Genomic DNA, 17,000 nt, shown 5'->3' with positions numbered 1-17,000 from the left:
TGGGCTATAGTGCTGGAATAATATTATCTGTTTTGATTTGTGTTAGGAAGGTTCATTGCAGGATAAAGACAATGGTCATTTTATTATATTTAAATGAATTGTCCTGCTATGTGAAATAGGCATTCCTATTTATTACTGACAGAAGACCATTTTAATATATGGTTGAGTACCCTGAAAAGTGCTCTATAAATAAAATGTATTATTAATATTACCTGTGGAGAGCAGCACAGGCTTAGATGAGTGTAACCAGTCTCAGATTTCCGTAGAGGAAGACCGCCGAGACGTCACATGGAGAGATGCAACCAGCAGTAGCTGCTTCACCACTAATCACACAACATTAACATAACTAGCTAGTACAAGCTAACATAGCCTGCTACATAATTCGCCTTGGATTTATCATACATCCGGAATTGCAAATCTACAAGAAACAAACGCAAGATACATAGCCGGTGCAAAACGGAAAACAACTCTACGGTCACACACATTTATCGTGGCCTATTCATTGCATCCAACTGGCAGGCTATTTGGGCTAGCTAGCGAAGCCATCGATAGCAAACTCTGCCTTGGCTAGCGTCAGGCTAGCCAGCTAGCTAGCTAGCTACTAACATCGCTAACGGTAGTTAGCTAGCTAGCGAGCTGTAGTAACTTGCGTCATGGATGAACTAGTCGTGGAAGTGAGGGGAACAAGTGGGGCCTTTTATAAGGTAAGTTAGTGACTTATGATGAGCTTTGTCATGTCAGTTACCATACCATGCACAACGTTAGGCTCACTGACATGAAATTACCGGACTAGCGTTAGCGAAGAGATACCTGCTTGTATCTCCGGGCCTCAGTGCTTGTGTCCGGTGGAGGCTGGGAATCTGTAAACAAAGATGCTGCTGTGACCTCAATGCTGCTAGTTAAATCTGTGAGTTATTGGTGTTGATAATGGCGTTGCTAAACCAATGTAATTGTTGTAGTGTTGGTAATGTCGACGTGATTTTAATCTTGTGTTATCTATACAGTGATGGGCAGGGGTTGGTTGAGGAGGCAGAAGTGCCCAAATTCGGTCGTAATTTGTTTTTTTCAAAGTAACTGCGAGCTAAATTAATTCAGGATAACAGCAAAACATGTGGGTGCTGTGTTGCTTTGCCTGTATGCTCCCCTAGTGGGCAGGTAGCTCTTGTTTTATCAAGGCTGCTGAGCGTGTTGGTGTTATTCTTAAGACAAGAGTCAACAAGTAACGTTGGGTCGAACAGCTATTTGATCATATTATACCACAGACAATGGGAGAGTCTGTTAGGACCTTGTCTTTTGCACTGCAGGGGCTGAGAGTCCTGCTCATGGATCTTTGGGCACATTTACTGGTGTTGATCCTATTATCAGTGTGGGAAAAAAAGATGCTTATTATAATAAATGTAAACAACTACTTGTAAAATGATATACCGAGGTAGCCAAAGTGAAAGTACTCAACGGTACTGAGCAGTTTTGCTGTGGGATGCATCTTGTATTTCCAGTTTTGTGGATTGTCATGCTTTGAGAACGGTCGAAGAAGGGATGGAGGAGAAACAAGGAGAGCAGGAAAGATAGAACGAAGGAAATGGAAAGGATTACTCAGATTTTATAAACTAATGTTGTGATTGGAAAACCTTAAAATCTGTAAAATAACTAATAACCATAGCCGTCAGAAAAAAATGTAGCATTAGTAGAGTAAAAGAAGAAAGTTGGTAACTAAAATCACACAATCTCTCATCTGGTGACTGTCTTCTCCAAGATCCACAGTTGGTAGCAGTCCAATATATCAACGTTAAAAACGAAGAGTAGCTCTACTCGTTTGGTTGCGGAGAATTGTGATTGATTGTATTTATTGTCATAGTAGAAGCTTTGTCGCTGCCAGACGAATGTAATGAATATGTTTGGTATGAATGTGCAGTACAACCACCAGAAAACATTTTGAAATGTAATGAGTCAGTGTTGAGTCGGCCTGCAAACCATCCTGCCAACCTGCACTGTAGCAGGGTTCATTATGGACCATCATGCTGTATTCAATGCCAGATAAATTGTTGGGAATGTATGAAGAAATTAAGCATTTATTCAAATTCTTAAATTGGACATTAATATGAATAAGTCCAAAAAATAAATAGATTTCCCTTGGCTTTAAGACAAGTCAAAGGTGGAAACATCAGCAGTGGATGGACTTGTGTCCCTCAGTTGGGTGTGGCACTGGCCAAACATCGCTGTATAGATGCAAACTGTAATATTTGGCTTACAGTTTTAATACCTTTTTATTATTTGGCAGATGTTCAAATTATGGCACTAAAAGGCAATTAGCCAATTTTCACAAGATTATTTCAACAGGATCCACAAAGGGAACTTTTTCAATCACCACTTAGAATAAAAGGCACTTTGCCAACTGCTCAACCTTTGCTGCTTTAGAGCTAGCTAGATTATTAGACTGAACTGCCATTTTGTTTTCACTTCATTCAAAGGTATTTGAGTTTCTGGAAAAGAAATAGCTGATGTGGGCTGTGATGCAGAGGTGCATTCACAAGCATCGAGTCAGTCTCTGAGTCTGTTCATAGAAACAATAATAGCTGTCTTGAAATGAGTAATAAGTGTAATACAGTACATGGCGTAAAATAGATACCTTTCTTGGACTATGGTTCACGTCCTAATGAATAGCAAATGGCCAATACTGTTCTGTGTTGAGATTTGATCCGTGTGTTTAGGTGTGGGCAGTGGTATCGCACCTGTTTGCTGTCGTGGCTCCACAATGGTGGAACTATGTGCAAATTGACATAAGGACAGCACAAACAAAAAATAAAACTTTCTCTTATCTTATGCTGATCTACTTCAAGTGCTACATTTATATTTGTGCAGCAGTACATCTGAATCTAGAAGGATCTCCTGCTAGACTGTGAGACTATTGTACTACATTTACTAGTATGTAGTAGTATCAAAGTGTATTTGATTTTAATAGGTTTTTCTGCACTTAAATTGATTTCACTTATTTGAAGCTAATGTACTTGCAAGATTCTTATTGTTTGGAGTTTGTATCCTCATGATTGTACACATGATTAATTGTTCTTATTATAAGTTGCTTTGGATAAAAAAATGTCATTTAAATAAATGTAATGTATAAGTTCCTCAATTACTAAATATTGTCAAATGTTCACTGTATATAGAGCTGTAGGATACAGAGGTGGTTTCAGACACACTGGTGCTGTGCAGTAGTTCACTGTGACGCCTGCATCCACGATGCTAAGTGGTCAGATTGTCACTTGTACAGGATGTAATGGAGCAATAGGTTGGAGGTTATTACAGGTTGTTTTGTTCTTGGTTGCAAGTGTTTGTTGATGGGCAGAAAGGTTTTAAACCTGAAAGCGTTTTCTAAGACTTACTCATTATTTGACTCAGTGATTGTGTTAGTTTTGTTTGACTAAGGTTGAGTGTCCATGTGGTTGACAGATTTTTAACTCCAAGCGTTCGGAGAGGCCGCACAAAAACGTTGTAGCACTTTGAAAAAAGATGCTGGGTGCTTACTCTCTCTCCTCTTTGGGAACATCTAAAAAAAGATGCTTTATGGCCACTCAGTCATTGGGTAGTAGTCATAATCATGTAAGGAGTTTTGTACAGGCGTGGTCTAGGAAGTCATTTTATGTTAGTGTAATAGAAAAGCTTTCCTTCAATCATTGGGGGTTTGTGAATGTCTTTTTTTGTATTGTTAGCTCCATGTCATTGTTCCTGACTGTTAGCCTGCCAGGCTAATGCAACCCATAGACTAGGCTCTCCGTTTCTCTCTTTTCCTTCTAGGCATTGCATGTCCTACTTGCAATACTTGACACACATGGACATGACTGTGTACAACCAGAGAGAGAGCGAGCCAAACCTGATTCAAGCCCAAACACAAGAATGTGGGCTGTTTCTTTGCTAAAAGCTTTGGGCTTGGGTCAGGTTTCGGTGGCACACGTGTAAACCTTTTTAAATTTGATTAAAGTACAAAACTGTTGACTACTTCTGTAGGTATCTCAAACCCCCACTATTCTAATTTGAGTTATTTCCCCTCTGTGATTATTGTAGGCCTTTGTGAAGGATGTTCACGAAGGATCGGTCACTGTGGCATTTGAAAACAAGTGAGTAATACACAACCAAATATAATGTGCTATAAAATGTAACCTTTTTGCCAGTGTTGAATTTCACGGTTATTTTTGTAACTGTCTTTGTGTCCCTCTGTCCCAGTTGGCAGCCAGAGCGCCAAATCCCGTTCCAGGATGTTCGTTTTCCTCCTCCAACAGGGTTCTGCAAGGAGATCAATGAGAGTGACGAGGTCGAGGTGGGACTGACTCAATGTTTTTTACAATTGTTTTAGAGAATGAATATGACCAGCTGACAGTGTAGTTGAGCCAAAGAGAAGAGATGCAATAGATGCAGTATATGATGGTTAGGCCGATAACAGATTTATCACAGAAAATGGAAATAAGGAGTTGATGAACTTTGATCTTCGCCTGGATTATATGGTTCACAAGAAGTTGTTGTCACTGTTTCCTGCTGCAGTTTATATTGTTCACCAAAGCATTAAGTGAACGTGCACCTGTCATCATGACAAGAGTTACACATCCATTAGCAGGACGTGAAAAGAAAAAAGCTTTGAATGACTCTTTTCTTTTCCTGATTTTTATATTCAGCATGTTTTCAATATTGAAAATGAATAACAATAAATTGCTGTATTAGTTTTAGTTAAATCACCAACAAGAACAACTATGAACTTAAGGTACAATGGTGTAATCGCCTGAAAACAAAGGCTTTGTGTAATTTAATGTTGCGCTCCCTCCCTCAAAAATCATTATAGAAACTGCCTTTGTTCACTTCATAATGATCACGAGTAAATCATTCATTCTTTGTTATGTAATATGTTTATATGGCTTCAGAAGTCCGTAGTGTCTCCTTTTCAATGGCGATGAAAAAGAAATGAGCCCACATCAGTTTATCTATGTATGAATTGTGTGTATTTACATTCTCTGTAGCAGTGTTGTTAATGGTATGGTGTGTGTTTCCAGGTTTATTCCAGGGCGAATGACAAGGAGCCATGTGGATGGTGGCTGGCCAAGGTTCGCATGGTCAAAGGAGAGGTAGGGCTCTAAGTCTGTATTACAATATCATCGTATATTTTATCATTCTGCTTTTTATTATGTGCCAAATTAGGAACTGAAGCTATCCTTGTCTCCATGTATTTCTAGTTTTACGTAATAGAATACGCTGCATGTGACGCTACGCTAAATGAGATCGTGACACTGGAGCGGTTACGGCCGGTCAACCCGAATAAACCAGCCACCAAAACCACCTTCATCAAGATCAGACTGGAAGTACCTGAGGATCTACGGCAGATGTGAGTGGGATATCACACGTTCATGTTCTGTTGATACACCCGGGACTTAACATTTATTTACAGTATTACTGTTAGGTGTGAACCTCATTCCTGTAGGTTATATTGTGAAATACCTTTAAATGTAAGAGTCAAACTCTTATAAGCGTGTACTCAATGGTTATGATTGGGCTACATGTGTACATGACATTCATTATTTGTGCAACTCTGTGTTGACAGGTGCTCTAAGGAATCGGCACACAAAGACTTTATAAAGGCCGTGGGAGCGTTCAATGTCACCTACGACTCGGAGAAAAAGCAGCTGGTCATTTTGGTTCGTTAAACTATTTTTCTACTGAAGAACATGAAGACGGACGTTTTCTGTCCGTCGCTTAAATGACTTTTTATACTCAAAATCAGATTCTTTACTCTGCTATTGATACAGTATGATTGGGGTCCATCTGTGTGTGACTTCAAACAATATGACAGGATTTTGTAGATGAGCTCCATCAGTAACACATTCCAGAGTCAGATCCTTTGTGTGAATTAGGCTCTGATTGTTCTTGCAGTCTGTGAATGAGGTCACAACAAAGCGGGCCAATATGATGAGTGACATGCACTTCAGGAGCCTCCGCACCAAACTGTCACTCATGCTGAGGAACGAAGAGGCCAACAGACAACTGGAGGTAGAACACACACACACACACACACACACACTCACACTCACACTCACACACTCACACCGATAACTGTGTTCTTCTATGCATGTGTGTCATTTGATCATTTTGCAGTTAAAAAAATATTTTAGCTTTATGAAAGATTTTGCTCATCAGGAATGACTTAAGAGGTAACGCTGGTATTTGTTAACCTGGACCCTATTTCCCCATGTATTTGTCTCTAATGGGGAGAACATATATTTTTTAAATGTATCCAGTATTGAGCGAGACACTTCAAGTGTTTACATTGCAGCCAATGCTGGAGCAGTTTCAAATAGCATTGTCCCCATTAGTCACTTAAGCACAAAGACACGTGAAAACAACTACTAAAGTTACTCTTTAACTTCTACTTCCTCACTTATAATGTGTTTTTGTTCATGTTTTTCTGTTTGTCCCTCTGGTTATGTTTCTGCAGAGTTCCAGACAGCTGGCGTCACGGTTTCATGAGCAGTTTGTGGTTCGGGATGATCTAATGGGTCTGGCCATCGGGACCCACGGGGCCAACATTCAGCAGGCGCGTAAAGTCTCTGGGGTCACTAACATAGACCTGGACGAGGAGACGTGCACCTTTCACATATACGGAGAGGTAGATGTCTCTATAATACATAGAAGTCATTTCATACCAATATGTGAAAACTTCTGTTGAGTTTGTGGAGCCTTGCAAAGTCCTATAGCGCTTCTCCAAAAGACGTTTGTGTATTCTAAGCCTCACCACTTGCTTATTTCTCACTTGATTGGGTTGAAATTTGTACTAAACATCCAATCAAATCTTCCTATTATTTATATTTCCATGTTATGGTTAAACTTTAGTGAGGTAAGGGAGTGACAGAAGTTCCTGTGTGTTTGTTTCAGGACCAGGAGGCTGTCCGTGTAGCAAGGAGTTTCCTGGAGTTCTCTGAAGATGTCATCAAAGTTCCCCGGAACTTAGTAGGTGAGGAAAATCCCTCGACTGAGACCATGAGCTTATTCATGTGGTAACTTGAGTTTATTTAAGAATTAGCTCAACTTCAAAGTCCTAGCACTGTGACTGAAGATATTGTTTTGCCCTTATAGGGAAGGTGATTGGGAAAAATGGCAAGCTGATCCAGGAAGTGGTTGATAAGTCTGGGGTGGTTCGGGTTCGTATTGAGCCTGATAACGACAAAAAGCCCTTAGCAGCAGCGGCGGCGGCAGCAGCAGCGGCAGCAATAGACGAGGTCAGTGGGAAAGAAAAGCCCAACACCTCTGACTGTCAATCACTCACCCCCCCTAAATCATCGCCCTCAAACAATGAATATATCTTTCCTACTGCTACGATGCATCATTTAAAAATGGGTCAGATGCACAATTTAATGGTACTTTCCCTTCCCAACCTCTCCACAGGGAATGGTGCCATTTGTCTTTGTGGGGACCAAGGAAAGCATCTCCAACGCTACAGTACTGCTGGACTATCACCTCAACTACCTTAAGGTGCGTATGATCAACGGTAACAACAGTTATCATTTCAGACCATTCCCTCTGACGGCGACGTAACGCGTCACAGAGATGATGCGTAATATATTACACCACAAAAGACATCTGCAGTTGTGTCGAATCCTATTTAATGTTCACTACCGGGGAAGTTCGCTCCCCCTGAAAGACAGTTTTACGTCAAAGATGCTCTGTAAACATAGTGAAATTAAATATATGAATTTCAGCAGAAGATATGAAATGTTTCATTAAATATGTATTTCTACATTAAAATAACAATTTAAAATACTGACTCGCCCCAAATACTAAGTGTCCTTATTCACAACTAAAAGTTAATCAACTTATTTATTATGCAACAATTCAAAGGCATTCCCTTTTTAACAATTAAACTGCCTTTATTGTAATGGGGTCGTCATGTTCGACCTGACAACAGGCCTACAACTGTGTTGGCTCCCTGACGAGGCATGGTGCTGACACGCCTCTGAATCACTCGTCACACGCGTGAGTGCACTGCGGTGTGACAGAGTAATGCGTCTTTTACCTCATAACCAAAACAATTTGTTGCGGAGTACACAGTCTTGGTTTTCAGAGAGCACACAAACCCGACAACAGCAAAGTTTAACTTTGGCCTGTAGTCAAGTTAGTCGTGGAAGTAATGTTGCTTAGCGATGGCTCATATGACCTGACTGCTCTCGGTTTGTCTTCTACCCACAGTAACAGAGGAGAGCAAAAAACAAGAGGAAGGGCTGCACTGACTTTTTACATGTCAATTCATCTAGTTTAAAGCCAGTATTTGTGCACAGATGGAGATAAAGATTTGGCTACACTAATATAATGATACTCTGTGCAGAGTTAGATTCCAGTGCTGGCTGCGTAGGATTGTTTCTGACTCGTGTGATCCAAACATTTCCAATAACTCCAGAGCGTTGTGAAGTCCAAAACTTAACATTTATTGAAAACAAGATAGATGTAATCATTTCCAAAATGCACAACATGTTTTAATCTAACACACTATCCTGCTTCAATCCATAGTTGCTTCATTTGATAACCTTAATAGAAACTTCTAAAGAAATGACATTCGGCTCAGCCCTACGAGAAGAAGGGCAACATGTGTGACCATACACCGCTCACAGGTTACTTCAAGCTCTGAAACCTTCAAATGCTTTGGGTTCTTAAAGTTTAGAACAGGTTCCAATTCAGTGACACCTGGAGTCACCACTTCGTTTAAATCTTCTTATGTAATCGTCGTGTCCACAGGAGGTGGATCAGCTTCGCCTGGAGCGTCTTCAGATCGACGAGCAGCTGAGACAAATTGGAGGAGGTGGAGGAGGGACGGGGCCCCGAAACCTCAAAGACAAAACCTACGTGTTCGATAACGGCATGGGGCTGGGGATGGGGCGAGGAGCAGGAGAACGTGGAGGAGGAGGGAAGCCCTACGGAGGAGGAAGAGGTGGCAGAGGGCGAAGAGGAGGGGGTGCGGCTTTCGCTTCAGGTACTACATCAATAATGCACAGCTTTTTTTCATGTACTGTGCTTGTTGCACAAAAAAGGAGCGTGCTCTTATTGGTTTGGATGTAAAGGCACAATGACCAGAGCTGATTCTCTGACTTACATCGAGGTTATTTTCAGCCATATTTGATGAAAGGTAATTACTTCCCTTTGTGTGCACAGTGGTCCAATAAGTGGTTCTGGTATTACAATAGAAAGTACATGAATACATCCAGCTAATGCAAGGCTATAAGTACTAAATGGAGTCTCTCCCCCAGGCGCTGACTTTATTATAAAACAAAACTATTATTCAGACGTTGAATGAGGTTCGACTGGTGTACCGATGTTCCCCCAGGCACCAACTCAGAGGCTTCCAACGCTTCCGAGACGGAGTCGGACCACAAAGACGAGCTCAGCGATTGGTCGCTGGCCCCCACCGAGGAGCTGATGACAGGAGGCGGGACCCTGCCCAGACGGGCAGATGGCAGGAAGAGAGCAGGAGCAGGAGGGCTGAGGGGACGAGGGGGAAGAGGAAGAGGAGGGGGAGGGTATAAAGGTAGGCAGTAATTCTCATTGGCTGTCATCCATCTTTTTGCAAGTTATATCAAGTTTTTTCTCAGACTGTATTCCATTTTCAGATGATTTTGATGATAATGAATGGAGATTATGTGTTCAAGAAGGAGAAATAAATGAGTTTGTGGTGAGCTGAAATAAATAACAGCTTGGATGGTTCATACAATTATAGCCAGAAGAATGAGAATGAATCACAAAATGAGATCCCTGCAGACTCCTTTCGCTAATACATTTTCATTTTGAGTGTTTGCCTTTTCAAGGAGAGCCACATTTATATTAAAATATATATATATTTCCCCAGACTTGAATCTAAATACAGATTTAAGCCCATTTTAAAGCGCTACCTGCCAGCAAGCTGTTGACTCAGGATTGGTCTGTCCTGGTTTAGGTGATGACATGCAGTGGAGCGACCCAAGACCTCGTCATATCAGAGACTCCAAGACAAGAGCGCAGGAAGACACTCTACAGGTAACACACACACACACACACACACACACACACACACACACACACACACACACACACAGCACTAAAAAGTTATTATCTATTGTATTTCAATCCTAACAATATCTCAGTAACACTCCTCACCAATCACACACAGACTCAAGAAACCAACAAATGATAGAAACACCCACAGACATCATTCTGCTCCTGCACTCATCAGTGTGTCGTGGAGAGAATCTGTCCAAACTGGCCAAAACCTCTGTGACATATTTGGTCCTACTTTTAGGAATGAAAGCCTTTTTCTTCTTCTTTCTTAACTCAGGAAATAACTCTTATTTCAGGCATAGGATAGACCCAGAGGAGATGACATGTCAGGTAGAAACTATCCATATAAGGAGAGATGATTTGGAGCTCTGGATGACTGAGCCAAAAATGAGCAGAAAACATATGTCCCTCCTTTTCTGCTACAACCAACTTTAATAATCAAGCTTTGCTCGTATAGCGTCTCCAGTACAGCGCATGAGTAATGAGAGCGGACCTACACTTTGATTTGAACATGTTCCCCTGCATGAACAGCTAAATGATGATAAGGGATATCCGAGCTAAGACGGTGATGCTGGTGCTTAACTCAAGTATCAGTCATTTCATTATTTATTTCATAGTTAGGCTGTGTTTTAGAGTGGTTGACTTTACTGAAAGGACTTTCCACATTAGTTAACATGGTGCTGCTTCTTCATGGAGCAGTGTGCCACTTTGCTCCGAAGGATCTCAACATCATTGCTGTATGTGTGATACTGCACAGTACATGCAGAATGCAGCACTATGGTTGTAAAACAGTCAAATTACATAAATGTTGTTATGCAACCAGTTGGCCAATGTTTCCCACTTCATCAGCGATCATGCATTTGATCATATTTCCCTCCACTTGTAGCTGTGAAGTGTGGATCCAGACTGTACCTATTACCTTTCTCCCACAGATCCGTGTGGACGGTAACAATGAGCGCAGCGTGCAGCACTCCTCAGGGGGGCGTGGAGGAGGAGGAGGAGGAGGAGGGCCTTCCTCATCCCAGTGCGGCGTCATTGCCAGCGGCGATGGTCCGTCTCGCCATCACCATCCGAGACCCATCAGAGACAGAGGGATGAAGAAGGACAAACAGGACGCTCCCCCGCTGGTGAACGGAGTGTCATAGATGCACCACTGGAGGACCTTCTCACTTAGACACACACACATACAGGCAACTCGTCATAAAACATCGTAGAGTCTCTCTCGCTTTTTCTTTCTCTGTCTTTGTCAAACACATGAATACACATATTTCATCAGCAGGAAGAGTTTACCGTAGTGAAGCCATCTGGTATCTGCTGGTCCGCTCTGTTGAGGTCTTTGAGTGTTCTGCTCTGGTTTGTTCCTGACTGTTCTTCTCTGGAGTGACAAATAAAAGAAACAGTACTTTTTGGTCAAAAGGAAAAGAAGAGGAGGGATTTGACTTAAGCTCATCTCTCACACAGGCATTAACCCCAAATGTGCTCCCTTCACCCATCTAAAGCAAATCATTTTGTGATTGTTGTTTTGTTTTTTTAAATCAACAAAATTTGATGTTTTCTTCTTTTTCCTTGCCACTGCCCTCTTTGGACTTTCTTACACCAGAATAAAATAGAATAATTGCTTGAGAAGGAAACACAGAATTACAGCCACTTCAGAGGGCAGCATGACATATGTGTTCCTTCCCTCCTGCTGAACACTTTAAACATATTTCACTGCACAATGTTTATTGTGGAGATGATCTGGCAGGATGGGGTGGCGTCAGTGTTTCCCACAGGTTGGGAATTTGGCCTGAATCCAACACACCGATACTTTTAAACTTCATTTATAAATTCCAAAATACAAAATCTTTTTCACCTTCTTATATATATATATCTATATCTCTATATCTATATAGAGATATAGATATATATATATAAGCAACACGCAGCGCTTTCAGGCGGGGAGATGTTTGTTGAGGGAACCTTTTGCTTTTGGGTTGTGATTTGAACCTGGATCACCATGTTGACACTTGAGCAAGTCGAACCTGCCTTTGGGATCGGCAAAGTGGAGAGTTCAAAGTGTCCATGTTTTAAGGATGAAATCCAAGCAGGTATGCATGAGCAACGAATACTTATCTCATTGTTTAAATCATCTGTGTTTGGTTTCCTGTTGCCAAGATAACGTGAAATGTCCTTCAGTCTCTTGGACTGTCAGAAGCATGAATTCAACACATAGTAGACGTACTGATGGGGAAACATAAGTCTGAGGCACTTTGATGCAAATAAACTGTCAAAAAGCTTTTACAGAAGCAAAAATACTAAGTCCTAAGAGTCTTCAACAGGGTAGAAAATGTCATGCACTGCTGTTATATTTCAAATAAATGACCTGTGACCAGGACACAGTGACTGGGAATCAACATGAAAAGCAAGTTGTGAGCGGTGGTCAGAAATTTACTGTACAAAAAAATAGTTTTTAAGTAGGCTGCATGAAGATCAATAACATTGCTTTTATTTATCAATCCATTGGTTTTTACTTCGCTGAACAAGCTCTGTATGTCCACAGTGAAACTGGGAGCCTTGATCAGTCATTACTAAATGTGTAACCTTAAGTTCAGAACATAAAAATGGCAGAAGATTTGTGATTCAGAGCTGTCTTTGGAGATGAAACAGAAACAGACTAGGGAGTCCTGGGCTGACATGTTTTACACTTAAAGAATCGCACACAAAACTAGACACAGTAGCTTCTGTAAATCTCAACACTGACAAAAGGATTCTAAATTTAGCGTACAATTGCCAGAAACGGGTAAAACCTTCACAATCGTATACAGTCCTAAAAGAAACAGTGACTCATGACTAAAGCTTTTACTACAGTTATCAAACACTTTGTGGTACAAAGGATCCTGCTGTCCTGATAGATTCATGGCAATATTTGTGCAGGTGTCCCCAGCAGCACCAGGCTTCTCCTTTTTTAATTATTCTCCCAACTCTTGCGTAACGGGCCGATTGCTTGGCCTCCGTTATTGCTGCTTGCCGATTTCTCCAGAACATTATAGAAGCATAACCGTAATAAATATGTCCCACAGATCTCAAGAGATCACATCGCATGTCCTTGGATCCTCAGCAACACACCCGCCCAGTGTGAGGTTGGACGGATGTAGAGAGAAAATCGGCCTTCCATTTTATTTACTCATTAATCTCATTGGCACCAGACTGATTAATCCTTTTCAGCCTCAGCAGTGGGACCATTCACAGACAGGGCTTAGGCTGAGCTAGACTTCCTTTGGCTTCTTCTACTCACTCACATTTATCAAAAGCATTTTTGGACGGACACCAGTGAAATTACAGTAACTTTTGCTTTCAGACAAACTTGATCAGGTTGCAGGATTAGGGCAGCAACATCGTGAATGTAGAACTCCTGTCACCCGATCACATGAGCTTTTCTTTAATTTATGAAACCTTTGTATTTAACCTTTTTGTTTTCCTAGAAAATCTGTTTGAAGTATTACTGTAGAATAAAAAAACGTTTCATTGAGTTATACCGTGACAAAATAAAAATTTGCTGTAAGTTTTATTCTTCCTGGCCCGCCCCTCTTACTTCCTACTTAAACGTTTTTGTATCGATCTTATTTGATTTTGTTATTTCCGTTTTGCTGCCTTTTGTAAATGGTAGGGAGTGTCTGAATTCTAACCCCGAATACAACCAATCGTAATCTTGTGTTGCCGCAACAATAAGGGTGCAATGCATTTTTTACCTGCATGATTTGAACTTTCCTCTACTTCTTGCATTTAAAATGCAGGACTGTGCATGTCACCTGACTTCAGTTCAAGTCACAGAAAGTTTAGTGAAACCGCTAACAGATTATAAAGTCAGGTTTAATGAAGCAAGATTTTTCATCCACAATTCCAGTTTTGTAAGCCTCCTTTGTGAAATCCTCTTCTGGATTAAGAGCAACGTTTTCACTACCGTCCGGGAGCGGCTGTCTGTCACTTTCTGCCACTCCTCTAGGTCGTAATGAGGCTTCTTTTTTATCTTAGTGCCTTGGATTTATACTCCTCCATTTCTGTGAATTTGGCCCAGCAAAAAAGCACCTGACTGCTCTGAATAGATCAAAGATTTTTATACTGCATATTAGCCCAGTGTTTTTTTTAGGACATGCAATAGCTGGAAGTGACTTTGAACAGTGCAAGTGTTCAGACATCAAAGTAACATCAGACAAAACTATGTGTTGACTTCAGGCTCTCATCTTGAAGTGTCCCCACCTGCTGTTCGGTTGACACCTCAGTTACTGACTTCATAAATCTTCTGCATGGAAACATCCTTAGTTGCCTCATCATCATCACCATCAAAATAAATAGAGAACAACATAGGTGGCATGAAGACCTTTAAAGATCATGTACATTCTCAGTTGTTCCAATTTGTACCCTAAATTTAAACTGACTGCAGTAACTTGTACGGGCTAGTGTAGAAAGTATTTGTGGATTTATGATTGAAGGGGGATTGATAATAGGGTTAGCTTGAATTAAAAAACGTAAGGGAGAAAGTCACTGTAAAACAAAGGTTTCTCTGTGCATTCGTAGGCTTATCGGCATTTTGTGAAAATACCGTATTGCATCATAAATCTCACTATAACAAATCTCAGACAGGAAAATATTACCAGCGATCTTCATCTTTAGTGTTGTTGCTATGTGCAAATGTTGAGGAATCAAATACTTAACAGGTTTAATCTGCTCATTAAATTGTTCTTGTCGCTGAGGATTTGTTCAGGAATAACCTTGTAAAGTTAGCCTTTAAATTTAGCTTCCCTCTTTGTGGTGCTCAAAAGGATTATTTTTTACAATTTTTGGAAATATGCTTATTCGTATTCGTTAGATGAGAAGATAGACACCACTCTCGTGTCTGAACGGTAAATATGAAGCTAGAGCCACAAAGTTCTTAGCTTAGCTTAGCCAAAAAATGGAAACGGAAATAGCTAGCCTGCCTCTGTCCAAAATCCACCTGCCAGCACTCCTACAGCTCACTAACCAACACGTAATATTCTTCTTTGTTTAATCTGTACAAAAAACACATTTGTGGTTTTATAGTGTGCAAACTGTAGTTCTCGACCAGGCTAGCTGTTTTCCTCTGATTCCAGTTGTTATGCTAACTGGCTGCTTGTTGCAGCGTAATACTTTGTAGACAAGAGAGTGGGACGGAGCTTCTCATCAATCTCTCAATAAGAAAGCAAACGAGCATCATTCCCAAAATGTTGAACTGTTCCTCTAAAACATAGCGACCATTCTGGGCGTCTTCAGTGAGCATAGCATAACAATAATTTACAATAGGTCGGATCAACTTGTAACTAGACGGACACACCAACAATTGTAATTAAGCACTATGCCCCAACTGCAACAGATTTATGGACTTAACATTTGGGGAAACAAACCGTTGGCATAGCTAGAAAGCTGCGATTGCGCAGAGAAACCTCACCATATTTCGTGTGACATGTGCCTTTTATTGTGGCTAGTATCACAACCTAGAAATGTAAATCAGGGAGGATGAGACGTTAACGGACCAGATGTGTAAAGATGGCTACTTCCTGCCGTGACATCATTGCTTCACCCCTGGGTCGTCGCTGGCAACGCTGAGTACTTATGAACTTCCTTTAGACACAAAGGTTGGGTCCAGGAAAATGCCTGCTTTAACCACCTGATCCTTTTTAACACTGAAAGTGTTGTATCTATGTACAGTAGACACACATGAGCCCATAGCTTATGACCTGGTTCAACTGACCTGTGAAATGGATTCAGTTACTTTTGTAGTTTGTACCAGTGCAGTTCATGACCTTGAGCGGCTTCTTTGGCGCCTTCGGTTCTGTTCCAAAGTCAAAGACGGCTGTTTCTCCACACACACCCATTTATAAAATGTTCTCTTGAGATGCAAAATGGTGTGACCCCAGTGTAACTTTATTCCCTTTCTTTCTTTCTTTCTTTCTTTCTTTCTTTCTTTCTCGGAAAGGAGCTGAATTAATATTAGAAACTGAAAAGATTTCAGAGTTTGATCCAGGTCTTATCTTTTACCAGAGATCAGTGTACTTTTCTAGTCTTGCGATGCATGTTCATCTTTATTATGGACTGGAGATTTTCAGTAGGTTCGGACACACGTTAAAAAAATGACATAAGTTTAGTATTTTTTTTAAATCAGTGTTACTTTGTCTCATTTCTCCTTGACCTGAGTTTAACTGGAGTAGACAGGTTGTCAGTGATGAGTTCTGACAACCATCAAGTTAGAGTCGATGACAAATGGGAAATTTTACCTTTTAGAAAATGTCACAAGAAACGGTTATGTAACACGAGTAATGAATAATGAAACTGGATTTTTTTTTGAAGAACTTCATCTTTCTTTTTCAAAAGTATTATTGGTGTCAATTTCTCTCAGTAATCTGTTAGGACCTTTGCTTTCACTTGCTGTTCACACTGCAGCCATGTTGCATTTGTTTTCCCAGTAAGCGTTGTCTGCAGTGCGATGACAAAGGCTGAAGTGAAAGTAACCTCTATATTGTCTATAGAGCATCAACAGTATGAAGTTGCTTTGTATTGTAAAAAAAAAAAAAAATGTTGGTAAAAAGAAGGGAGGGTGGCATACTGTATATAATGATGTCATTATTTGTCTGAGAAAAGATTTGTACCATTGTTTCAAATGTGCACTTATCCTGATATTTTCTTTTTGCTGTTTAATATCAGTCAAATGCTAGAGCTCTTGATAATAAACTTAATGATGTGTGAATATGTAGTTTCCTCTATAGCAGGGTTGAGTCACACACAGCTATCATTAATAATGAAATGTCTATATTTCTGCGGAACTTGAACAATTACGTTACATTACAGAAACTGGGTGAGTTTGTTTGACGGGGAAATTCCATCCTAAAACTGAATTCATGAATGAAAAGTTACACAGGAATGTTGACGGACATGGATAATTACCTATCGCC

At 40.6% G+C, this 17,000-nt stretch overlaps 1 protein-coding gene across 1 annotated transcript; it reads left to right on the top strand.

Moving 5' to 3' along the window:
* Positions 1-245: 245 nt before the first annotated feature.
* Positions 246-16,795, top strand: fmr1 (fragile X messenger ribonucleoprotein 1). Its single transcript, XM_029441007.1, has 15 exons — positions 246-704; positions 4,060-4,112; positions 4,219-4,312; positions 5,037-5,108; positions 5,217-5,365; positions 5,582-5,675; positions 5,911-6,027; positions 6,473-6,643; positions 6,910-6,988; positions 7,111-7,253; positions 7,420-7,506; positions 8,764-8,998; positions 9,350-9,550; positions 9,956-10,035; positions 10,989-16,795. The coding sequence occupies exons 1-15, from the start codon at positions 654-656 to the stop codon at positions 11,199-11,201; spliced, it is 1,839 nt and encodes a 612-aa protein (XP_029296867.1). The 5' UTR covers positions 246-653; the 3' UTR covers positions 11,202-16,795.
* The last annotated feature ends 205 nt before the right edge of the window (positions 16,796-17,000 follow it).

This window comes from Cottoperca gobio, chromosome 10 (genome assembly GCF_900634415.1).
Source record: "Cottoperca gobio chromosome 10, fCotGob3.1, whole genome shotgun sequence".
Taxonomy (NCBI): Eukaryota; Metazoa; Chordata; class Actinopteri; order Perciformes; family Bovichtidae; genus Cottoperca; species Cottoperca gobio.
This window is presented reverse-complemented; position numbering and strand designations above follow the sequence as displayed.

Coding starts and splice junctions, on each gene's coding strand:
- fmr1 (XM_029441007.1), top strand. CDS start 654: ATGGATGAACTAGTCGTGGAAGTGAGGGGAACAAGTGGGGCCTTTTAT. Junction 705..4,059: donor CAAGTGGGGCCTTTTATAAG/GTAAGTTAGTGA, acceptor TGATTATTGTAG/GCCTTTGTGAAGGATGTTCA. Junction 4,113..4,218: donor ACTGTGGCATTTGAAAACAA/GTGAGTAATACA, acceptor CCTCTGTCCCAG/TTGGCAGCCAGAGCGCCAAA.